Here is a 25,457-nt window from a genome sequence, read left to right as displayed (position 1 = left end):
GCATGAGTCAGAACTGCGCCACTGAAGGGAGCACGAGCAGCTATAAAATTGCAGTAAAATAATAGGACCAATGAATAAAATGGGACACTTTTTTTTTTTATTCATTATATTTTCTTTTTTTTTTATAATATTATAGCACTTTCATCCAAAGGGTAAGTCGGGTTAGGTTTGGTCGGCTTAGATTAATTTAATTCATTAATTTCACAGTTGATTCCTGAATTTCAAAAGGCGTATTTTGCTCAGAAATTGTCAAAATTAGTAGGCTAATTTCCATACCAGGAAGGACGCAATTTTTTTTCAATTTTGTTTTTTATTTGTTTTGTTCATTTATTTATTTATACAATTGACAATTTATTATCTTTTATGAGACAAGCTCCGGAGTGAGACCAATGAGTGAGACAGTCTTGGCCGCAGTGTTGTGTTTACCTGCGAGGGAGGTTTTGGGAGCAAGGTAGCGTCTGCGTCAGGAAGTTGCTGTGTGTATGCTGCTTCATGCTGATCCCCTGCTGCTGCACGTCGCCTATACACTGTGAGTTACTTAGCCGGGTACTGGTAGTGGTGGTGTGGTGGAAAGTACCTGTGTGTGTGTGTGTGTGTGTGTGTGTGTGTCGTAGCTAGTGGCGGTTGGAGAGATCTTTCCCCGATATGGTAATACTTAACTAACAGGGACCCAAGCTAACATTTCCCCTTTGCTGTTTGAAATTAAATAAAAGGCTAAATTATTTGGGCTTATTTTCCAAGGAGCATGGTAGGCCAGTGAGGGGCGGGCTTCTATTGCGTGAGGTTAGGTTAGTTTGTCTGTTGGTCGGATCTGGGGGTCTTATCTCCAGGATGATGTAGGGAATCATGCTAGTTAGTATCTCCAAGAGCATTACAAGTCACTTAAAGAAGCAGGAGATAATTTTGTAAGGGTAAGTTGGTCAGTGAGTCTCTCTCTCTCTCTCTCTCTCTCTCTCTCTCTCTCTCTCTCTCTCTCTCTCTCTCTCTCTCTCTCTCTCTCTCTCTCTCTCTCTCTCTCCATTTTGGTGCCCTTAGTCAGTACTCCTCTTACATAGGGAAAAAATCTTGTGGTGGATCCAGGGTTGTTTACAGGATAATTTGTGTAATTAGTGTTGCAGTGCATTGAGGGGCAGACTGTTGTGCGAGATGATTAGTTGTCTTCCAGTGAGATTCATTCTTATTGCCAGGGTGGTGTGAGGGAGTGTGTTCATTAGCTTATTCCCAAGGAGTGCTGTAGGTCACTTAAGGGGCAGGAGGTTGTTGTGCAAGGTAGGTCAGTTGTCTTTCGGTGGGGTGCAGGGTTATTATCTCCAGGATTTTTTTTTTTTTTTTTTTTTATGTAGGAAGGACACTGGCCAAGGGCAACAAAAATCCAACAAAAAAAATATGCCCACTGAAATGTCAGTCCCATAAAAGGGTCAAAGCAGTGGTCAAAAATTGATGGATAAGTGTCTTGAAACCTCCCTCTTGAAGGAATTCAAGTCGTAGGAAGGTGGAAATACAGAAGCAGGCAGTGAGTTCCAGAGTTTACCAGAGAATGGGATGAATGGTTAACTCTTGCATTAGAGAGGTGGACAGAATAGGGGTGAGAGAAAGAAGAAAGTTGTGCAGCAAGACCGCGTGAGGAGGGGAGGCATGCAGTTAGCAGGATCAGAAGAGCAGTTAGCATGAAAATAGCGGTAGAAGACAGCTAGAGATGCAACATTGCGGCGGTGAGAGAGAGGCTGAAGACAGTCAGTTAGAGGAGAGGAGATAATGAGACGAAAAGCTTTTGATTCCACCCTGTCTAGAAGAGCAGTATGAGTGGAACCCACACAGACATGTCAAGCATACTCCATACATGGACAGATAAGGCCCTTGTACAGAGTTAGCAGCTGGGGGGGGGGTGAGAAAAACTGGTGGAGACATCTCAGAATGCCTAACTTCATAGAAGCTGTTTTAGCTAGAGATGAGATGTGAAGTTTCCAGTTCAGATTGTAAGTAAAGGACAGACCGAGGATGTTCAGTGTAGAAGAGGGGGACAGTTGAGTGTCATTGAAGAAGAGGGGATAGTTGTCTGGAAGGTTGTGTCGAGTTGATAGATGGAGGAATTGAGTTTTTGAGGCATTGAACAATACCAAGTTTGCTCTGCCCCAATCAGGAATTTTAGAAAGATCAGAAGTCAAGCATTCTGTGGCTTCCCTGCGTGATATGTTTACCTCCAGAAGGGTTGGACGTCTATGAAAAGACGTGGAAAAGTGCAGGGTGGTATCATCAGCGTAGGAGTGGATAGGACAAGAAGTTTGGTTTAAAAGATCATTAATGAATAATAAGAAGAGAGTGGGTGACAGAACAGAACCCTGTTAATAGATTTAGGAGAAGAACAGTGACTATCAACCACAGCAGCAATAGAACAGTCAGAAAGGAAACTTGAGATGAAGTTACAGAGAGAAGGATAGAAACCGTAGGAGGGTAGTTTGGAAATCAAAGCTTTGTGCCAGATTCTGTCAAAAGCTTTTGATATGTCCAAGGCAACAGCAAAAGTTTCACCAAAATCTCTAAAAGAGGATGACCAAGACTCAATAAGGAAAGCCAGAAGATCACCAGTAGAGCGGCCTTGACGGAACCCATACTGGCGATCAGATAGAAGGATGTGAAGTGATAGATGTTTAAGAATCTTCCTGTTGAGGATAGATTCAAAAACTTTAGATAGGTAGGAAATTAAAGCAATAGGACGGTAGTTTGAGGGATTAGATCGGTCACCCTTTTTAGGAACAGGTTGAATGTAGGCAAACTTCCAGCAAGAAGGAAAGTTAGATGTTGACAGACAGAGGTGAGTTTGACTAGGCAAGGTGCAAGCGCAGAGGCACAGTTTTGGAGAACAATAGGAGGGACCCCATCAGGTCCATAAGCCTTCCGAGGGTTTAGGCCAGCGAGGGCATGGAAAACATCATTGCGAAGAATTTTAATACGTGGCATGAAGTAGTCAGAGGGTGGAATAGAGGAAGGAACAAGCCCAGAATCGTCCAAGGTAGAGTTTTTAGCAAAGGTTTGAGTGAAGAGTTCAGCTTTAGAAATAGATGTGATAGCAGTGGTGCCATCTGGTTGAAATAGAGGAGGGAAAGAAGAAGAAGCAAAGTTATTGGAGATATTTTTGGCTATATGCCAGAAGTCATGAGGGGAGTTAGATCTTGAAAGGTTTTGACATTTTCTGTTAATGAAGGAGTTTTTGGCTAGTTGGAGAATAGACTTGGCATGGTTCTGGGCAGAAATATAAAGTGCATGAGATTCTGGTGATGGAAGGCTTAAGTACCTTTTGTGGGCCACCTTTCTATCATGTATAGCACAAGAACAAGCTGTGTTAAACCAAGGTTTAGAAGGTTTAGGACGAGAAAAAGAGTGAGGAATGTACGCCTCCATGCCTGACACTATCACCTCTGTTATGCGCTCAGCACACAAAGACGGGTCTCTGACACGCAAGCAGTAGTCATTCCAAGGAAAATCAGCAAAATATCTCCTCAGGTCCCCCCAACTAGCAGAGGCAAAATGCTAGAGGCACCTTCGCTTAGGGGGATCCTGAGGAGGGATTGGAGCGATAGGACAAGATAAAGATGTGAGATTGTGATCGGAGGAGCCCAATGGAGAAGAAAGGGTGACAGCATAAGCAGAAGGGTTAGAGGTCAGGAAAAGGTCAAGAATGTTGGGCGTATCTCCAAGATGGTCAGGAATATGAGTAGGGTGTTGCACCAATTGCTCTAGGTCATGAAGGATAGCAAAGTTATAGGTTAGTTCACCAGGTTGGTCAGTGAAGGGAGAGGAAAGCCAAAGCTGCTGGTGAACATTGAAGTCTCCAAGAATGGAGATCTCTGCAAAAGGGAAGAGGGTCAGAATGTGCTCCACTTTGGAAGTTAAGTAGTCAAAGAATTTCTTATAGTCAGAGGAGTTAGGTGAGAGGTATACAACACAGATAAATCTAGTATGAGAGTGACTCTGTAGTCGTAGCCAGATGGTGGAAACTTGGAAGATTCAAGAGCGTGGGCACGAGAGCAGGTTAAGTCATTGCGCACATAAACGCAGCATCCAGCTTTGGATTGAAAATGAGGATAGAGAAAGTAGGAGGGAACAGAAAAGGGGCTACTGTCAGTTGCCTCAGACACCTGAGTTTCAGTGAGGAAAAGAAGATGAGGTTTAGAAGAGGAGAGGTGGTGTTCTACAGATTGAAAATTAGATCTTAGACTGCGAATGTTGCAGAAGTTAATGAAGAAGAAGTTGAGGGGTGTGTCAAGACACTTAGGGTCATTGACAGAAGGGCAGTCTGACCTGGGGACATTTATGGTCCCCTCCCCAGATGGGGACTCCGAGGCTGGTGTAGGAGTCGCCATGATGATTTTAAAATTTTTGAGTGAAGGGTGTGTGTGTTATTAGGTGCTTGTAGTTTTGTGTGGAGGAAGAGAGTTGTCTTTAGAGGGCAGGCTGTAACTGCCCCCTTGAGTTGTGAGACACAAAGGGAAACGTTCAGTGAGGTCACAGCTGGGTTTAATGATAAGTGCACAGCACCCCCTGAACAGTGCTTTAGACCTCACTGGGAGTAATTATCATTTCGGCAGGTGTTTACTGTCTCCTCCTGTAAGAAGCATTTTGTTAGTAACCTCAGGCAGGGCCTGCAGCCTCTAGATGCCCTGCTTAGGGTGCAGTAATTAAATAATAGGATAATATTGAAATAACATTAGCATTTTCATCTGGAGGTTAGGCAAGGTTAGGGTGCAGTAATTAAATGATAGGATAATATTGAAATAACATTAGCATTTTCATTTGGAGGTTAGGCAAGGTTAGGTTTAGATTCTTCAAGTTCACGAGTTTCATTAGTGATTCTTTTATTGTGTAGATGATCATGATTTGAGAAAAGTGCAATATTTTGCAGAGAAACAGTCAATATCTGGAAACTAGTAGGCTAAGGTTATCCTTATAGTTCCTGAATAATAATAGCTAATAATATCTTGTCTTGGTGTAGAGCCAAGGTTTTAAAGAGTTAGCCTCAGTACTTTAACCTTGATATCTTCAGGCCAGTCTTGAGTAGCTAATTTTTTTACTGGAGTTGGAGGGATCTGCAGGTACTGTACTTAACTTTTTTTGCTGTGATTATTTGACCAGTATACTCTATAATAACTAAGTTCTCATTTTTTGGAAACCAATAGAAATTTAAGTATGGGTAAGTTTCATTACACAGAGGATGCACTGGGCAAGACACACACCCTCCCTCTCATAATGCAACAGCCCAAGGGGCACTGACTACAGGGTTTTGAGTGTCAGGTTTATTTAGGTGTGGTTAAGTTTAGTTTTATTGTTAGGGTGTGGCCCATTGGGAGGGTGAAGACCAAGCCTGACAGGTAGCCAGGACACCAGTGCCAACTCTTGTTGAAAATTGAAAGCAATTTTTATTACAGTTTCATCCAATACAGTACATTGAAGTAATTACAACACCTCCCAAGTCTTACAATCTGGTGTATTTCTAAATGGAACTTGGCATGCTGAAGTTAACTTGACTAATTTTCATCTCTCATCTGGTGGGCTTCCATACCTGATATCACCCTAAAAATGTTTCAGTAATTAGAAGTGTGTTAATTGAACATATGCTGGATAGAGTCTAGGACAGGGATCTGCCTTCCATCACACTATTTATTAAAAGCAAATTTTACTACTTTAGCATAAATTAAATATTTTCTACAAATTTTAATATATTTTGAATTATTCTGATAATAATTAATTTGTAAATCCATATTGAAATAACTGTCTCCCAGCAACCATAAAAACCTGTAGGAATCAGTTTTTCAACAGTGAAGATAAAACAGTACACTAAAACATACCGTGGTACCTTGGTATATGTCACTTTGGAATAAGTCTAACTTGGTATACAACCTGTTTGGACATGAAAAAATTTACTTGGTATACGACTTGTTTGGAACACAACTTGCATTATAGAACTTGTATGGGAGAAAATGAGTTATGACACCATGCTCTACCCTTGTCTACCTCTCTCGAGACAAAGTCACGACTGCCCATGCTCATTGCTACCATTCAATAAACAACCTGCACTATAACACTGAATTTTTACATGATTTTGTGTTTTTCATGTAAATTTTTTGTAAATTCATTAACCATTAATTCTAAGAAAATTAATGCCTCTCCTTTCAAACAATAACATCTCCCTTCTCAGCATCATCCTAGTAGGCACTCAGCTCTTCTCAGCAAGGTAAAGTGAGGTTAAATTTTCATTTATTCTATCTAATTGCTTTTGTATTTACTGTATTTGATGGCATATAAGATGCACCTTTTTTCATAAAAATGGCTCAAAAAATAACCCTGCATCTCATATGTGAATGTGAGGCCTCCTGTAAATTTAATATTAAAATTTTCTGCACCCATACACCCAAAGATTACACCACTGTATTTTAGATAAGGGTGCTATATCATATTTTTCAGCCATAATATTATATAAGGAAATGATGAAAATGAAAACTCAGTCCAGTTCAAGCGTGTTGTTTACATCTCGGTAGCTGGGCTATGTTCTTCACCTCCCCTCCATGATTAGGCACTACCTATGTTTTACTACTGCAGTCATGTAGGATATTTTTACTGTTGTGATTGCTTGCTTTTTGTTCAGCTGTACCACTAACTTGCTTTGAGCATTACATGCTTAAATACATTAAAAAAACTTTTTTTTTTTTTTTCTGAATGTGCCCTGCTGAAATGGGGATGCATCTTATATGCCCATGTGTCTTATATGCCATCAAATATGGTATGTATTCTAATACTAAGCAGTGTTTAAATTATTTCATACAACCACATCGGCATACTGCATAATGTGCCAGTAACAGTAAGATTTTTTTTTCATGGGAACGGATTAATCATTTTCCCTTTATTTCTTATGTGAAAATTTTGTTTGGTATATGTCTTGTTTGGTATAAGTCCAAGGATTTGGAATGGATTAAGGATACTGAGATACCACTGTATGCTAGAAATCTTCATACTTGGAAATACCAATGTTGACCACCAGTGTTGAATGTCATCCTCTTTCTCTGACCAACCTGTTGAACACACTTTCAGTTTTGCAGACCTAAAGCAGTTCATGCAGCACCCAACCAGCATCCCCTGACTTCCTGCCCCTGCTACTTGAGAGTGCTATAGGATCAGTGACAGTGACAGACATGTAAAGATAAGAAAGAGATGTGTGTGGTTCATAGAGATACAGCTCCATTGAGCAACTGAGGGTTAAGTTTTGAGTTTGGTTGGTGCAGAGCCAAACTCCCACAAGTAAATCATCTGTCATGATGGCACTGATGTGTGGCTCTGTACATGATTAGCACCCATGTAGGCAGATGCTTGAACCTGCTGAGGTCTGAATGTTCTAAATGAACTCTTGAAATATGTAGACCACTGTAGGCATAGCACAACTCTGTAAATAAGGCAAAATGTTGACAAATTGTAAGACCAAGAAGATAATGAGCAGCAGTGAGGAGCACACACCACACTGCACCTCACTAAGCACTTACTGCAAGCAACACTAAATACAGGTGGCCTCACACACTGCTCAGCAGACCTTAGTGAAAATGTACAGAAATACAAGTAAATAACATCTTGCACAATAGTGAAAAGGAAATTGTTGCTTTTATTATTATCATTATTTATTATTATTATTATTATTATTATTATTATTATTATTATTATTATTATTATTATTATTATTATTATTATTTTCATCAACATCATCCTCATCATCATCAAAATCAAAATCATTATTATTATTATTATTATTATTATTATTATTATTATTATTATTATTATTATTATTATTATTATTATTATTACTACTACTACTACTACTACTACTACTACTACTACTACTACTACTACTACTACTACTACTACTACTACTAGTACTACTACTACTACTACTACTACTAATAATAATAATAATAATACTGCTATTAACCTATAATAATAATAATAACAATAATAATAATAATAATTATTATTATTATTATTATTATTATTATTATTATTATTATTGTTATTATTATTAATTTTTTTTTATGTTATTTTTATCTTAATCATCATCATTATTACTATTATTATTATTATTATTATTATTATTATTATTATTATTATTATTATTATTATTATTATTGTTATTATTATTATTATTATTATTATTATTTTGATGATGATGATGATGATGATGATGATGATGATGATGATGATGATGATCATCATCATCATCATCATCATCATCATCATCATCATCATCATCATCATCATCAAAATCATTATTATTATTAGTAGTAGTAGTAGTAGTAGTAGTAGTAGTAGTAGTAGTAGTAGTAGTAGTAGTAGTAGTACTACTACTACTACTACTACTACTACTACTACTACTACTACTACTACTACTACTACTACTACTACTACTACCTACTACAAATACCTCCACCCCATGTTTATTGATGTGTCAATTAGGGGCTCCATTACTTGGAGGTCATTAGCCCCAGCTCTCGCTAATGACTGTGGCATCCAACCATATCTAATACTCTATAATATAAACATTAGTTGTTAACTATAAATTCACTCTACCTCTACTCTATCTACTCTTATGCCACTCTCCACCACTGTAGCCTCACAGTCGAGGCCTCATAAGTCTGCAGGTATGGGAGTGGAATGCCTTGTCCCCCTGAGGCACAGGAGGGCGGATCTGAGGAGGGAGAATGAGAGACGGCACCTCATCCATGCGACGACATGGCTCCTTGGCTGGTGCTTCTTTTCTGCCATTAGGTCGGCTAGTCTTGAGTAGAAGCACTGAGCCTTGGAGCCCATCCCGCCAGATGTGGTGAAGACCAGAGGTGTGAAGCTGCCCTGGTCAACGTGTTGGATTCTCTCCCCATACGCTCGGATCTTCTCCTGCTCATTCTTGCGGTGGGCGGCCTCCAGGGAGAGTTCGTGGTGACAGGCGGCCATTGGGTCAAAGATCCGTATGTCCATGAATGCTTTCTGTCCCCTTGTCCAGAACCCTCGTGCACTGATGTCGACTCGAGCCTCGTTGGTGATGTTGGCTGTTCTGTAGCGCAGGTGCTCGCCGTCTAGCGGCAGGAGGGTCGGTTCAGTGGAGACATCGTGGCACACCTCCCAGAGCATGCTGGCGGTCAGATCTCTCACCTCATCGTGCCTGATACATACGAATCCCCCCTTTTTGCACGTCATGGTGTGGTTGACGTCATTGGGGGAGCCACACACACAAGTACTGGGGAGTCCTTCCATCGGCCAGCCGTACCTCAGAGCAATGGCGTCGACAAATTCTTGTTTGTTGAGGCTGAAGCCCTTCGCTCTGATGGGCAGTGACGTTAGCCAGTTAGAGGCTCCCGTTTCCTGTGCAGTGAGGATTTTTCTCACTGTGGTTGCAGGCAGGATGTTTATCAGGTCTTCGAGACAGTTTCGTTGATGTTGTTGCCTATCTCTAGATATAATTCGTCCTTGCTCAGTGACTGCACTTTGGGCTATTTCACCATGTGCGTCCTGAGCAATGATCTTCTCTGTGAGGGACCTGGTGAGCTTGAGGGAGTTGAGGTTCTCCACAGTCGCCAACTTCTCAGGGGAGGTGATTCCCATCCCGCCCAGTCTTGGTGGAGGTTCGAGCAGCGCCCTTTCCCCATCTCCGATGGTGTGGTATCTCAGTAACGCTGGGAGGAAGGTGTTCCTTATCGAGACCTCCAGTGGTGCAAGGAGAGGGCTGATGCCTGGGATGGTGCGCATGGCGAATCTCCATTGATGCTGCAAGCTGTGGGTGTAGGCAGAGTAGGCTGCATGAGGCTCAGTCCTGGCCATGTCAGACAGGACTTCCACCTCATGTATCCACTCCTTCACCTTTTCTCCTATGTACTCCTTCTTGAACTCCTCTGTTCCGATGACAGCACCCAGATGCCGTTGTCCATCCTTTGTTATTATAACTCCACTGCCACTGAAGTTATCCACTGCACTGTCATAGCGTTCAGGCTTTACAATAAGGACGGACTTAGCGGCATTGGGTGTGTACCCTATGATGGGACCATTGTCGTTCACTAAGCCCCACCATTTTTTCAAGTCTGTTATTTTGCCGGCCCCTGACAGGTCATCCGCGTACGCCACTTGCTTCACACTCGTTTTCTCATATGAGATAACTTGTTGCAGCACTGAAAGTCCGAGGGCGTACATCGCCATGGCCACTGGGTCACCTTGTGTTGTCCCTTCCATGGACTTTAACACCTTAACACTATTACCACTATTACTACTACTACTACTACTACTACTACTACTACTACTACTACTACTACTACTACTACTACTACTACTACTACTACTACAACTTAATTTAATAATACCTCCACCCCATGTTTATTGATGTGTCAATTAGGGGCTCCATTACTTGGAGGTCATTAGCCCCAGCTCTCGCTAATGACTGTGGCACCACTACTACTACTACTACTACTACTACTACTACTACTACTACTACTACTACTACTACTACTGCTGCTGCTGCTGCTGCTGCTGCTGCTGCTGCTGCTGCTGCTGCTGCTGCTGCTGCTGCTGCTGCTGCTGCTGCTACTACTACTACTACTACTACTACTACTACTACTACTACTACTACTACTACTACTACTACTACTACTACTACTACTACTACTTCCACTACTACTACTACTAACTTATTGATTCAAATGTTGCAGTAATCATAGAAAATATAGGCTATCGACACTAACTTGCGGCCTTTGGCATGGCCTAGGGAAACCCCCATCATTTACACACCTACCGATGACATGTGCAAGGCAATCTGTCTTACTGTTAATCTGTACATTGTCCATTTATGGAATATATATATATATATATATATATATATATATATATATATATATATATATATATATATATATATATATATATATATAATACGACTGCATGTTGTTATGAATGGCTTGGGATTTGAGGGAAATTTTCCATTTCACTTGACAGCATGGCTCATGTGATATTACTGTCCAAGGAACCTTGACCGCAGGTGTCCTTAACACAGACAGGGGCGGCAGGTCACACCACTTACTTCTTTGAAAAGAGTGATGGAGTGATGTGGCAACAGTGTGGTCTTCTGGATAATCCCCAAGCCATGCCCAAATGCTCAAGTTAAAATTGAATGACTATTGTATCGTGCTATTTTTTGCATTTTTTTTTTGTTTTTCCTTCTCTCTCTCTCTCTCTCTCTCTCTCTCTCTCTCTCTCTCTCTCTCTCTCTCTCTCTCTCTCTCTCTCTCTCTCTCTCTCTCTCTCTCTCTCTCTCTCTCTCTCTCTCTCTCTCTCTCTCTCTCTCTCTCTCTCTCTCTCTCTCTCTCTCTCTCTCTCTCTCTCTCTCTCTCTCTCTCTCTCTCTCTCTCTCTCTCTCTCTCTCTCTCTCCTGTATAAATAAGAGGCTGGTCAGAAGCTACAAAAAACCAGGACTGAAAGGGCCATGCCGCAAATAAATAGATAAAAGGATAGAAGGCTGTAATTGTTAAGAGCATTATAATTCCAAATGTATCTTGATCCTGTTGGAAAGGTTCAAGTGATGAGAAGTGGAAAAGCAGACTGAGGCAGAGAGTTCCAGAGTTTACCCAAGGTGTGTTTCTTGCAGAGTGACAGATGGCTCGCCCTTCAGCAACAAAGAGTACTTTCGTCATCCCTACAGACCTCCTGGATGACATAGCAAGGTCTTACCCAATTGTTTGTCTTCGGTGTTTGGCATCACATGTATCTTGTCATCACCTTCACTTAGGAGAACCTAGTCAGTGATAAGCAATGTGATTCACTTTACTTATCACTGACATGTGGGATGCTTGTGCTCTTCATTACATAGAATAACTAACTTCTGTCAGTTACAACAGAAAATGAGTAACCCTCTGCACTTGCTTCTTCTGTGTCTGGTGTTGTCCAGCAGCCTTGAATCCTCAGAACTGCTGGAAGTCTGCTGTCTGATGCCTGACAAGCTCCTGGTAGGTCAGGGGATTCAAGACTGAGGGAAAACTACAAACACTGTGGAAGGGAGTGCAATAGATTGACTCAACTCTAAACCAACACTACATCTTTTAAGTAATGGCTGTGAGGATTAGAAAAAGAAATAACCTAATATTTGCTTCATATGGTGAATGACAATTCTGAGAATAAGAATTAAAACTTTCTTCTGTTACATTTGATGAATAGTAGTTTTGAAGATTAAAAAACACTAACTTATTTTGAATAAAAGCTTTGAAGACTGGAAAAAAATATTATATATTTTTATATATGATTAATAATAGTTTTTGATAATAAAAAGTCTTAAGTAGTGTTACTTGTAATGAATAATATATAGTATAGTAAATAATAACTAAGGATAGCATTAAAGATGATGAATAACTACAACATGTAGTGAATGGAAGAGGCAAGGCCTGTCTGACAAAGTTGTGTGTGTGCAACAGCCGTTTCTTGCTGGATGCGCCGGAGTCTGAGCTAGGGGACCCCATATCACTGTGCTTCTTGACTGAGCTGGCCTATTGGTTCTACCTGGATGAGTATGCTGAAGAGGATGACTCACTCAACAATATCAAGTTTGACCCATTTGCTCAGCAGCTGCTCAATGTAAGGATGTGCAGCACACCACATTGCTCTAGTGATCCTTGTGTGTGTGTGTGTGTGTGTGTGTGTGTGTGTGTGTGTGTGTGTGTGTTTGCAAACTCCATCATTATCGTTTATGTGTTTTGTGTAACCTGCTGTTCATAAGTATCCGACCTTAGGCTGCAGAAAAGAATCGGCTCACCTTCTGAGTTCCAGCTGTGAGTTCCTTCAAAGTGTGTCCCTTACGACTCCACACACTTATCCCAGCAAGCCTTCCCTTGCTGAAAACCTTTTCTGGAAGTCTTGTTTTGCAATGACTACCAGCTGTGCCACTGCATTTCTCATGGTGTATTCTCAGCTCTCAAATTGAAATTCTTTCAGCATCATCCTGTCTTGCTTTCTTTGGCCTTGGAGACACTGGAGGTCTCCAGTGCGACACCTGAGCCTTGGTGTCTGGGTTGTATCCTTATACCCAAGACTCTTCACTAGTGGTCACAGTCTTCAGTAAGTCAGGATCACCGTTGTCACACTCCAGCATGTCCTGCACATTGTCAAGGCAGCGTTGTTGTTGCTCACTTGAAGGCAGCTTTGGCACAGATTTCATTGCCATCCTTAAACCGGCTAGGCCATTTTTCATTTGTGTAATTCTCACAGCATTATTATCAAAAGCCTGCTAAATCTTATGAATTATTTCAGCTTGAGCATCACCAAGCTTTTTAGCAAAATTTGACAATGACAATGCTTAGTGTATTTTGTCTTCATGCATAAAATGCTAATGCAGTTAGCATGTTTTACACAGCCACCAGCTGCTGCTTGGCTGTGACTGACTCAACCAGCAAAGCTGCAAAAAAATCCCACCTGTGCAGTAAGGATAACTGCTGCTCCTGGCACTGCCCTCAGCTTTTGGCTGCAGCTGATTTGTGAGAAAAAATATGGTTGGATACTTTTTGAACAGGCCTGGTGTATGTGCAGCAGAAGTACTGTGTATAGTAGCTGTTGCTTTGTAGAACTTGTAAAGCAGATGTTAGGTTTTCTCTTTCTGTATCATTCACTTGGGATCTTCCCTTTGGTTGGTTGTATTCTGATATATCTTTGAATGTTATCCCACCTTTATAAATCTTTTTCATACAGTATGTAAATGTTCTTAATGCCTATAACTTTTTACATGACAGAGAGTAAGGATCAAGCCCAATTCAGGAACCATTGAAGAAATGCTTCAAGATTTCCGGGACTTCAAGCATCGTGTTCCTACGTATGGTGGGCTGCTGCTGAACCAAGACTTGACTCAGGTGTTGCTGGTGCAGGTGAGGGACACAGGAGAGGACATTGGTAGTACAGAATGTCCCATAATATAAGGTGGCCTCAGAAGGACTGTGCTTTAGTTCTCAATGGCTCATTCACAAAACTACAATGTTTCCCTTTTCATTTGAATCACAGTTCATATCACACTGATTGTTTTGAAATCTGTCATTACTTCTGGTATGTGTAGGAGAAAAGTGTGGAAGAATAATATTTTTTTTTCATAAATGCATTTAGTTGTTTTCTATCACAGTAAGTTTTGTATGAGCATCAATCACCACAATTGAAATGCTTGCTTGACCTAATCCAGCATACATTGTCTTGCAGGGATTCTGGCACCGAGCTTCATGGGGCTTCCCGAAAGGAAAGATCAATGTAGATGAGGAACCACATAAGTGTGCCATTAGGGAGGTACGTCACTGACAGCTGTCCTTGTACCATCAGGGTCACCAGTCAAGTAATGTGCCACACTCACTTCCACTTTGTGTAGCATATTTCCTCAATATTAAATCTCCTGATCTGCTGGAAATTGATCACATATCATGTTTTTAAGGGAGATTGTCAGTAGATGACCAGACTTGGGATTGATGGGAAATGCAAGACTTTTTGGAAATATTAATTACAGCAAAGAATAAAATAATTTTATTTATGATCTTTGAGATTCATAAATTAAATCAAAATTTGTCTGAGTGATTCAACCATTGGCATCCAAATATCAAGATAGTGCAGTGAAGTATTGTTTACAGGTTCTGGAGGAGACAGGCTATGACATCTCACCCCTGATTGATCCCAACGTGTTCTTGGAGACATCCATTGGGGAGCAGTACGTGCGCCTCTACATCATCCCAGGCGTGCCCACGAACATTGACTTTGTTCCTCGCACCAAGGGGGAGATCAAGCAGCTCAAGTGGTTCTCAATTGGCCAGCTGCCTTCCCACAAAAATGATCGCAGCTTTAACAAAGTGAATGGGTCCACCAATATGTTCTACATGGTGATGCCCTTTGTCAAGTGAGTGTTTATTTTTGCTTCTGGATATCATCTGCCATGCATTTTTTGGGGATGGGTCAGGAGATAGGTAGATATTGAATAAATAGGTTGATGAGTATAAAGATAAACATACAAATTTATTCATACATTATATACATAAACACATTAACAGTTAAACAAGCAGATAGATAAACAGTAGTAATAGAAGTTCTGTGGTTAGTGGAAATTAACGGGTTACTTAAAGAAATGTAAGGGAAGTAAGTACAGTGACATACAATGGAAATACAGCATTTGGGTATTGGTGGCAGTAATTGAAGCTCTTTAGCCAGAGGAGGTTAAGGGATTAGTTAAAGAAATGTGAGGATACTAGGATAGGTTGGCTTATAGTAAATTAACAAAGTGCCAATGTACACTGGTGTTAGTGAGATACCTCTGTAGTTTGAAAGCTGACAGGTTGAGACAGCAGTGAGTGTGTGACTGTCAATCATGCTTCACTAAGATGCCCATCATATTAGGATCTTGCACATTGACAGAAACTGAGCCTTCTCTATATCTTTGTCTCATTCTCTTGATAAAATCTGCACCACCTGTCCATGAATGTAGCCTGTGCTTTATCAAAGTCTTCTTCTTATTTTTTTTCACATATGTGCCTTGCATGCCTTGCATTTTCAGTCTCCTGCACACCTTACAAATTTATGGCCTCCACCAAACAAATTCATACTCTCTTGCATGCCAAGCAAATTCATAGTCTCCCATACACCAAACAAATTCTTAGTCTCCTCCACCTAACAAATTCATAGTCTCCTGCACACTTAACAGATTCATTGCCTCCTCCATCTAACAGATTCTTAATCTCATGCACACCTAACAAACTCATATCCTCCTCCACATCTCAGCACTGGTCTCTTCTTTGTATTCATTTCCTCAAGGTGACTGCTGTAGACTTTATTAACTCATGCTCTATGTGCCGTGCCACACCATGTGCAGGCCGTTGAGGGAGTGGGTGGCTGCCAGGCATCGCAGTGGTGCCAGTGGCGGTGGTGGCTGCACTGGTGGCAGAGAGGGCCGGCGCCGGCATCGCAGCACCAGCACCTCTGTCACTACCACCACCACCACAACCACTACTGCTGCCACTGCTGAAAACCACAATGGCACTAGACACAGCCACTCGCCGGCCACCTCCACCGACAGCAGCAAAAAGGCACAGCAAGGAGGGGATGCCAGGAAGCAGCAGAGGGATGCCTTTGCTTCCTGTGTTCAGGTGAGTCATTTCTCAGAACTTGGCCACCAGGTGAGTCATTCCTCAAAACTTGGCCACTTTTCTTTTTTTTTTTTTTTTTTTTTTTTTTTTTTTTTTTTTTTATGTAGGAAGGATACTGGCCAAGGGCAACAAAAATCTAATAAAAAAAAATGCCCACTGAAATGCCAGTCCCTAAAAGGGTCAAAGCAGTGGTCAAAAATTGGTGGATAAGTGTCTTGAAACCTCCCTCTTGAAGGAATTCAAGTCATAGGAAGGTGGAAATACAGAAGCAGGCAAGGAGTTCCAGAGTTTACCAGAGAAAGGGATGAATGATTGAGAATACTGGTTAACTCTTGCGTTAGAGAGGTGGACAGAATAGGAGTGAGAGAAAGAAGAAAGTCTTGTGCAGCGAGGCCGCGGAAGGAGGGGAGGCATGCAGTTAGCAAGATCAGAAGAGCAGTTAGCATGAAAATAGCGTAGAAGACAGCAAGAGATGCAACATTGCGGCGGTGAGAGAGAGGCTGAAGACAGTCAGTTAGAGGAGAGGAGTTGATGAGACGAAAAGCTTTTGATTCCACCCTGTCTAGAACAGCAGTATGAGTGGAACCCCCCCAGACATGTGAAGCATACTCCATACATGGACGGATAAGGCCCTTGTACAGAGTTAGCAGCTGGGGGGGTGAGAAAAACTGGCGGAGACGTCTCAGAACACCTAACTTCATAGAAGCCGTTTTAGCTAGAGATGAGATGTGAAGTTTCCAGTTCAGATTATAAGTAAAGGACAGACCGAGGATGTTCAGTGTAGAAGAGGGGGACAGTTGAGTGTCATTGAAGAAGAGGGGATAGTTGTCTGGAAGATTGTGTCGAGTTGATAGATGGAGGAATTGAGTTTTTGAGGCATTGAACAATACCAAGTTTGCTCTGCCCCAATCAGAAATTTTAGAAAGATCAGAAGTCAGGCGTTCTGTGGCTTCCCTGCGTGATATGTTTACCTCCTGAAGGGTTGGACGTCTATGAAAAGACGTGGAAAAGTGCAGGGTGGTATCATCAGCATAGGAGTGGATAGGACAAGAAGTTTGGTTTAGAAGATCATTAATGAATAATAAGAAGAGAGTGGGTGACAGGACAGAACCCTGAGGAACACCACAGTTAATAGATTTGGGAGAAGAACAGTGACCGTCTACCACAGCAGCAATAGAACGGTCAGAAAGGAAACTTGAGATGAAGTTACAGAGAGAAGGATAGAAACCGTAGGAGGGTAGTTTGGAAATCAAAGCTTTGTGCCAGACTCTATCAAAGGCTTTTGATATGTCCAAGGCAACAGCAAAAGTTTCACCAAAGTCTCTAAAAGAGGATGACCAAGACTCAGTAAGGAAAGCCAGAAGATCACCAGTAGAGCGTCCTTGACGGAACCCATACTGGCGATCAGATAGAAGGTTGTGAAGTGATAGATGTTTAAGAATCTTCCTGTTGAGGATAGATTCAAAAACTTTAGATAAGCAGGAAATTAAAGCAATAGGACGGTAGTTTGAGGGATTAGAGCGGTCACCCTTTTTAGGAACAGGTTGAATGTAGGCAAACTTCCAGCAAGAAGGAAAGGTAGATGTTGACAGACAGAGCTGAAAGAGTTTGACTAGGCAAGGTGCAAGCACGGAGGCACAGTTTCGGAGAACAATAGGAGGGACCCCATCAGGTCCATAAGCCTTCTGAGGGTTTAGGCCAGCGAGGGCATGGAAAACATCATTACGAAGAATTTTAATACGAGGCATGAAGTAGTCAGAGGGTGGAGGAGAGGGAGGAACAAGCCCAGAATCGTCCAAGGTAGAGTTTTTAGCAAAGGTTTGAGCAAAGAGTTCAGCTTTAGAAATAGATGTGATAGCAGTGGTGCCATCTGGTTGAAGTAGAGGAGGGAAAGAAGAAGAAGCAAAGTTATTGGAGATATTTTTGGCTAGATGCCAGAAATGACGAGGGGAGTTAGATCTTGAAAGGTTTTGACATTTTCTGTTAATGAAGGAGTTTTTGGCTAGTTGGAGAACAGACTTGGCATGGTTCCGGGCAGAAATATAAAGTGCATGAGATTCTGGTGAAGGAAGGCTTAAGTACCTTTTGTGGGCCACCTCTCTATCATGTATAGCACGAGAACAAGCTGTGTTAAACCAAGGTTTAGAAGGTTTAGGACGAGAAAAAGAGTGAGGAATGTACGCCTCCATTCCAGACACTATCACCTCTGTTATGCGCTCAGCACACAAAGACGGGTCTCTGACACGGAAGCAGTAGTCATTCCAAGGAAAATCAGCAAAATACCGCCTCAGGTCCCCCCAACTAGCAGAGGCAAAACGCCAGAGGCACCTTCGCTTAGGGGGATCCTGAGGAGGGATTGGAGTGATAGGACAAGATAAAGATATGAGATTGTGATCGGAGGAGCCCAACGGAGAAGAAAGGGTGACAGCATAAGCAGAAGGATTAGAGGTCAGGAAAAGGTCAAGAATGTTGGGCGTATCTCCAAGACGGTCAAGAATACGAGTAGGGTGTTGCACCAATTGCTCTAGGTCATGGAGGATAGCAAAGTTGTAGGCTAGTTCACCAGGATGGTCAGTGAAGGGAGAGGAAAGCCAAAGCTGGTGGTGAACATTGAAGTCTCCAAGAATGGAGATCTCTGCAAAAGGGAAGAGGGTCAGAATGTGCTCCACTTTGGAAGTTAAGTAGTCAAAGAATTTCTTATAGTCAGAGGAGTTAGGAGAGAGGTATACAGCACAGATAAATTTAGTATGAGAATGACTCTGTAGTCGAAGCCAGATGGTGGAAAACTCAGAAGATTCATGAGCGTGGGCACGAGAGCAGGTTAAGTCATTGCGCACATAAACGCAGCATCCAGCTTTGGATCGAAAATGAGGATAGAGAAAGTAGGAGGGAACAGAAAAGGGGCTACTGTCAGTTGCCTCAGACACCTGAGTTTCAGTGAGGAAAAGAAGATGAGGTTTAGAAGAGGAGAGGTGGTGTTCTACAGATTGAAAATTAGATCTTAGACCGCGAATGTTGCAGAAGTTAATGAAGAAAAAGTTGAGGGGGGTGTCAAGACACTTACGGTCGTCGACGGAAAGGCAGTCCGACCTGGGGACATTTATGGTCCCCTCCCCAGATGGGGACTCCGAGGCTGGTGTAGGAGTCGCCATGATTTTAAAATTTTTTGAGTGAAGGGTGTGTGTGTTATTAGATGCTTGTAGTTTTGTGTGGAGGAAGAGAGTTGTCTTTAGAGGGCAGGCTGTGACTACCCCCTTGTGTTGTGAGACACAAAGGGAAACGTTCAGTGAGGTCACAGCTGGGTTTAATGATAAGTTCACAGCACCCCCTGAACAGTGCTTTATGTAAATGGAACTTTTAATCTTATGGAATATTTTGTTTGTGTTTTATTGAAGGAGGAAGCAGCATGGGTCATGAAACTCCGGTCAAACTCTGATGTGTCGCCACGGCGAAGGGAAGCCACGTCCAGCAAAGGGAAGCAACGCAAGACACAGCACAACATCAACAAGCCCATACCTGCAGGTAATGAGACTTGTGGGATGTTTCTTTCTCATTGTACATGTTTTGTGTTCTACATTTTGGTTGCTTACATCTTAAGTTTCATGAATAATGCAGTTTTGTTTTCTTCAGCTCCAGCAGAGCATCAGGAAGAGAACCAGAAATTCACATTCAGTAAACGAGGCAAGGTAAGAGGCAACAAAGGTAACAGAGAGAGCCAGGTGGTGGACGCACAAGCCCCAACCTTCACCTCAAACCCTCGCTTCCGCTCCTACTCATGGCAGAGCTTCCGCATCAACAAGAAGGAAGTGATGGATGCCATTGACAGAGTCTGGAGTGGTGTCACTCTCGGCTGGTAAAATAGTCTTGAGTGCAAGTGTATGTATAACCTACGTACTTACTACTGAAAGATGTAACTTCAAAGGTGAAACCAAAGATTTATCCTACATACCTGAGGCTACTTACTGTACAAACTTAGTGAAGGTCTGATCAGTCCACCAGTTTGTTATCATCTTAATTTCTGAATTCCAAAAGATTGGCAAGACATATCAGTGAGGAAAAGAATGTACAGTAAGGAAATATTAATGAAATTTGACATAACATTGAAAAAATGAAAAAAAGAGGAAAAGAAAACTCACTAGGTACTTTTTTATTTATTTTTTTTGTTTTCATAATTAAGTTTATTGCAAAATGTTTCAAAATTTTGGAAAATTTTTCCCTGAGGATAGAAATATGAGGACCCGAAACATTACCTTTCATTGCTGCACAAATAATTGTTATAGTTTCTTGGTTGAAGTGTTGGTGAATACTCACACCAGTCAAGCCATCACAAAAAATGGCCCTTGGGTTCCCTGCAGCCTCAGTCCAGTTTTCATAAATGTAGTGTTGCTTGCAAAAATGAAGATCCAAAAATTCTGAATCTGTAGAGAGAAAACAAAAGTGGAGGCTTGTGAGAGGAAGGGTCTCTCTCTCTCTCTCTCTCTCTCTCTCTCTCTCTCTCTCTCTCTCTCTCTCTCTTCTCTCTCTCTCTCTCTCTCTCTCCTCTCTCTCTCTCTCTCTCTCTCTCTCTCTCTCTCTCTCTCTCTCTCTCTCTCTCTCTCTCTCTCTCTCTCTCTCTCTCTCTCTCTCTCTCTCCCTCTCTCTCTCTCTCTCTCTCCTCTCTCTCTCTCTCTCTCTCTCTCTCTCTCTCTCTCTGAATTCCCTCATCCTCTGATGTGTAAGTGGCATTTTGATTGATTGCTTTTTGAATGTCTTTTTCCAATTATTTCTACAAGTCACTACAAGTTGGAAATCCCTTATTTGGAATGCCTGAGACAAGAAGTGCACTGCAGTTTTTAATTCAAAACACACTGGTATTACAATTCCAGTGCAGTGAGGTATTAGGCCTTCCTTTGACATAGTGCTTCCTGCTGTGGTGTAATGGTGGATGCATGATTCACTCTCCTTAGTATTTCAGAGGATGGTAGATGTGATGCAAGAGGCTGGTGTTATGAACTATGTTATAAAATCTATAATCACAACATTGACTCAATGATGTGTCTTAAACATTGCAATGCTTTACCTCACTTATTTTCAACAGGGTCAGTCAGAAGTTACTCGAGTTTCAAGTGTGTTTAATCATTGTAGGGATAGCTTGACAAGGATTCTTCATCACTGGAGAAAAACATCAATAAGAACCAAATAATGATCTTAGTGGCCTTTAAATGTAATACTTACAGCCAAAGATTCATGAACATCAAATAGACATGCTGCAATGATCTTCAGGATGGGGAAAGGTGAGGGGAAGGAAGCATTGCTGAAGATTTGCAATAAGGATCAGGAAGCCAGTAATGATGAATGGTGCAGGTGTGTGGCTGGCTGGTGAAGTCAGCACAGAAACAGAAGATAAATGTTATGGGGATGAGTAGATTAGGGAGATGCTGGAAGTGATGTGAATGGATAGACAAAGGAGTGACAGTAAGAGGATTGAACAGAGTTAAAAGAGATGGAGGTACAGAAAGGAATGGATTGGTATAAAGACGAAAAAAATATGAATATGCATTTGGGTTAAAGAATGATTGATCTGATTTTGGACACAAAAGGAAAAGTAAGAGGCTAAGGAAGAGGTGGAAGGACTAGACAAGAGACTATGAAAATGAGAAGTGTGTGAATGAAAGAAAAGGTAGAAGACAGGGACTTATGGAGACCGGTGAGGATTAGCAAAGCCTGTATAGACATGGCAAAAGCTTTACAAGAAGAGGAGTTTCCCTCTCTATCTGCTCCTCCCCGCCATGGCTGCAGAACACTGGAAGCACATCCCATCCTCACTCATGACTTGCCTTGTATTGCCAGCAGTGTTACTCATGATGGGGCTGAGAACGAAGAGCGTGCAATTCTTGTTATTTCTTACTTGCACATTTGTTCCAGTCCTACTTCACAGCCAGTATTACAGCTAATGTAGCCAACAGACAGAATGGTGATTCAAGGAGGGTGAGAGTAGTGGTGATACAAGGAGGATGAGAATAGTGGTAATACAGAGAGGGTAAGGGCATAGTGGGGCTGAGTTGGTGATGAGACCTTTATTGTACTACCAACTGGGGCTGACATGCCACTGCCCTGGCATGTCTGGATGAAGTAATAAATTTGTAAAAGTGGGAGGGAACAGGAAGAAAGTACAGAGAGGAAGATGAATATTTCTGTCATGTGGGGTGTCCTTAGCAATGCCTCCACTACTCAATCCCATTCTGCTTCACATTGAAGGTGTCTCTGTCATGTCCATGTTATATTATTCAGTAGGAAGAGCGAGATCAACAAAGCTTACACAAGGTGTATAATTTGAGCCACATTATGTATTATGTTTGGTAATGAAAATACCAAGTGCAATCCTACAGCCCAATGAATTTTTCTATTTGTGTTGTGCATTGTCAGCACTCAGATATTTCTCAAAGCTATGATTCCCAATGAAGGATTCCCAACCTGTGTGACTGTATGATGAGTTCATTCAGTCAATCTGGATAGTGGTATGTGTGTTGAGTCACGCTGTACTGGGAGGGTGTGATGCAAGGTGTGGCTCATTGCAAAGCTTTAATGACGAGCTGCTGGGTGATGGTTTTAGTGATAAGTTATGTAACATAGAATCCCGAATCCTATTAAGAATAGACAGTAATGAGATGAAGGTTTTTTTTTTTTTTTTTTTTTTTTTTTTTTTTCTCTCTCTCTCTCTCTCTCTCTCCATTTCTGTTAGATGTAAGTTATAGGTTAGTATTAATTCGGTCTGGAATGCACATGAATGAAGTAATGAAGGCTGAAGGCAAAGAATTCCTAGGCATGCTGATGTCTCTCTGTATCACTTCCCTGCTTAGTGTGTTACAAGATCCTTCAGCAGCTGTGTGCTGTAGCACCTCATGCTGGGACAACACACTGCTGATCAGGTGCTTCCAGCCTTGAATCTTTTGCTGCCAGTGGCTCTTGTAATAAGAGATGTTTGTGTTCAAAAGAAGTTATCATTTGGCTGGAGCAGTTGTGAAGGTGTGTGTTATTTACCAACAGTCACTCACGGTGAACACTGGTGTGGGCTCCTGTGTCTGTCTTCCAGCAGCTCTCTGATGGAAGATGTGTGCATTGCATTGCTTCCAACACATTTCTGTGAAAGATGTGCAGGATCACAAAATTACCATGGTTTGCATATAATACATATATACAGATTCAATACTGTCATAATTTTCTAGAGATTATCACCTTTACACTGGAGTAGAAGTGAGGCAGATCCAACGTATTTTCCATGAAGGAGACCCATTATTGTACAAACTATTTATAACGGATCTTGGGATTGGAATGGTGTCCTATTGGAAGTGGCAGGTGAGGCTGTGAATTTTCTTGTCAGGAAATTATCTCCCCTAGCACTAGCATTCTGTCTCAGGTGTGGTGGTGTGTGGTGAAGAGGTTGCCTAGTGCAGTGTGAGCTGCTACACTGAGGCTGGCAACCTAACATGATCAATCTTTGTGTTGCAATTATGAGACTATTTTTAACATATCTGTTGTGTATTGATATTGTTTTGTATTATACTATTTTATGAAATTCTTTGGGTCAGATGTATATTATGTTGGAGTACTATAATTGCATACTGCAGGAGAAAGCATATTTTTAGTAATTCAAATGCAGTATTTGAAATGGAAACAGGAGATGAATGTCACTGAACAAATGAGTACTGGACCAGATATTGATGTGATGTCATGGTGTATGTGTTTGTCTTACCTTTAAGACTGGAACACTGAGGGTCATCCAGGACTGTGAGCATTCTGATAACTCTGATATCATGTCAGGCTTACTCTTGTTTCCAGCATTGTAATGAAAGTGTCTAGATGAAGTCAATGATGGATGGCTTAATCTGTCTATCTATACCTGATGCCTGGTCCTGAGAGCTTCCCCAGGGAGGATGACCATGACATAAGTTGCTATTTGCTATTTATTGCTGTCCTTGGATTCCCTCCTTGCATTCTCTAATCGTCTCATTCTCTTCTCTCTTTTTTTGCTTACATAATGTAACACTGTCTTTTCATTTCACTGGTGATGGATATGGTGATTCTTTGGTGTGGTGCTGAGGAAACTGCCTGATTTGTGTTTGTATTTATGGGACACATAACAGGCTGAGCTGGTGCTGGGCAGTGGCTCAGAAGTGCAGTGCTGCCATCTGGAGTGCAGAGGGCAATAAAAGGTGCATCCATGTTCACTTCAACCATCAGTGGGTGGGAACTGAAGCACACAGTTGATGTGGGAACACTTTCAGTGACAGCTGCAGCACTGCATTCATGGGATGCTGCCACTCTCCAGACCTGTCTGTCATGTGTCCTGTAGTATTACTTTACTATAAAAAATATGAAAATAACAGTGTGTCAAGAGGATGAATGTGAGCCAAAGGAGAGTGTATATGCAAAAATATTTTAGTCTAGAGGCTAAAATGTGACATTTTTATTTATTCTCGGGGATGTCTGGGTATGATTGTTAAAGTGGGAGTGTGGGTGTCTTGTGTCAGCACTGCCCTCTCCTCCACATTGGGGGTTGTTGGCCTGGTGTATAAATAGATAGATTAATATTTTATTTTACTTTTTTCAAATTGTGTATGCTTTAAGTTCTGTTATAATCATATATGTTAAAGCTTAGGTTTATAAATATATTTTGTTTAGGTTTGTTAATGATTTTCAAATATTTGGAATATTTTTTTTTTTTCATTTATTTTATTTATTTATTTTATTATTTTTTTTTATGCTATATGCCAGCCCACTTGTTTAAGAGATAACTTGTATGACAGACTGCACTAGGGATCAATGAACCCAACCTAGAAAATGAGTCTTTGAACTTTGTGTCACAACCAGAACATTGGAAGTCTTGCAAGTGTATTGCAAGCTGATATTTTTTAATTTTATGATACATCCAAACCTGCAAAGAAATTACATTACTACCACAGCTAGAGCAGTGTTATAACTGTTTGATTTAATTAATTGTCCTCAGCTTTTAGAACACTAATTATGCTCGTAGAAAACAAGGATGCCACTTTACTCTTATGGGTCCGTCACTTGAATGTGTCTTGTTGAAGTCTAACATGTGATTACTTTGTGATGGAATAGAAGAAACAGTTTCAAGCTTGATGAAGTTGTATTTAAGAATATTGATAGACAATTGGAATAGACTAAGTAATCAGATTGATAAGGTTGAATCATTAGGAGCTTCAAAAGAACACTAGATACACTTATTGATAGGAATGATAGGTGGATGGAGGTAAGTATGTTTCACACAGGAACTGCCATGTGTAGAGTGCA

At 41.3% G+C, this 25,457-nt stretch overlaps 1 protein-coding gene across 1 annotated transcript; it reads left to right on the top strand.

The window, feature by feature from the left end:
* Nucleotides 1-382: 382 nt before the first annotated feature.
* On the top strand, nucleotides 383-20,295 carry LOC135090059 (m7GpppN-mRNA hydrolase-like). The gene is made up of 9 exons (XM_063986317.1): nucleotides 383-529; nucleotides 11,660-11,735; nucleotides 12,480-12,639; nucleotides 13,788-13,919; nucleotides 14,242-14,325; nucleotides 14,661-14,923; nucleotides 15,890-16,163; nucleotides 19,559-19,685; nucleotides 19,794-20,295. Exons 2-9 carry the CDS (start codon nucleotides 11,668-11,670, stop codon nucleotides 20,018-20,020), a joined length of 1,335 nt encoding a protein of 444 aa, XP_063842387.1. The 5' UTR covers nucleotides 383-529; nucleotides 11,660-11,667; the 3' UTR covers nucleotides 20,021-20,295.
* The last annotated feature ends 5,162 nt before the right edge of the window (nucleotides 20,296-25,457 follow it).

This window comes from Scylla paramamosain, chromosome 34 (genome assembly GCF_035594125.1).
Source record: "Scylla paramamosain isolate STU-SP2022 chromosome 34, ASM3559412v1, whole genome shotgun sequence".
In the NCBI taxonomy this organism is placed as follows: domain Eukaryota; kingdom Metazoa; phylum Arthropoda; class Malacostraca; order Decapoda; family Portunidae; genus Scylla; species Scylla paramamosain.
The sequence above is the reverse complement of the archived record's forward strand: the minus strand, read 5'-3'. Positions and strand labels throughout refer to the sequence as shown.

Excerpts from the sequence above, each read along its gene's own strand:
- LOC135090059 (XM_063986317.1), top strand. The coding sequence starts at position 11,668 with ATGGCTCGCCCTTCAGCAACAAAGAGTACTTTCGTCATCCCTACAGAC. Across the intron at positions 14,924-15,889 it reads ATGGTGATGCCCTTTGTCAA|GCCGTTGAGGGAGTGGGTGG; the intron begins GTGAGTGTTTAT and ends CACCATGTGCAG. Across the intron at positions 16,164-19,558 it reads CCTTTGCTTCCTGTGTTCAG|GAGGAAGCAGCATGGGTCAT; the intron begins GTGAGTCATTTC and ends GTTTTATTGAAG.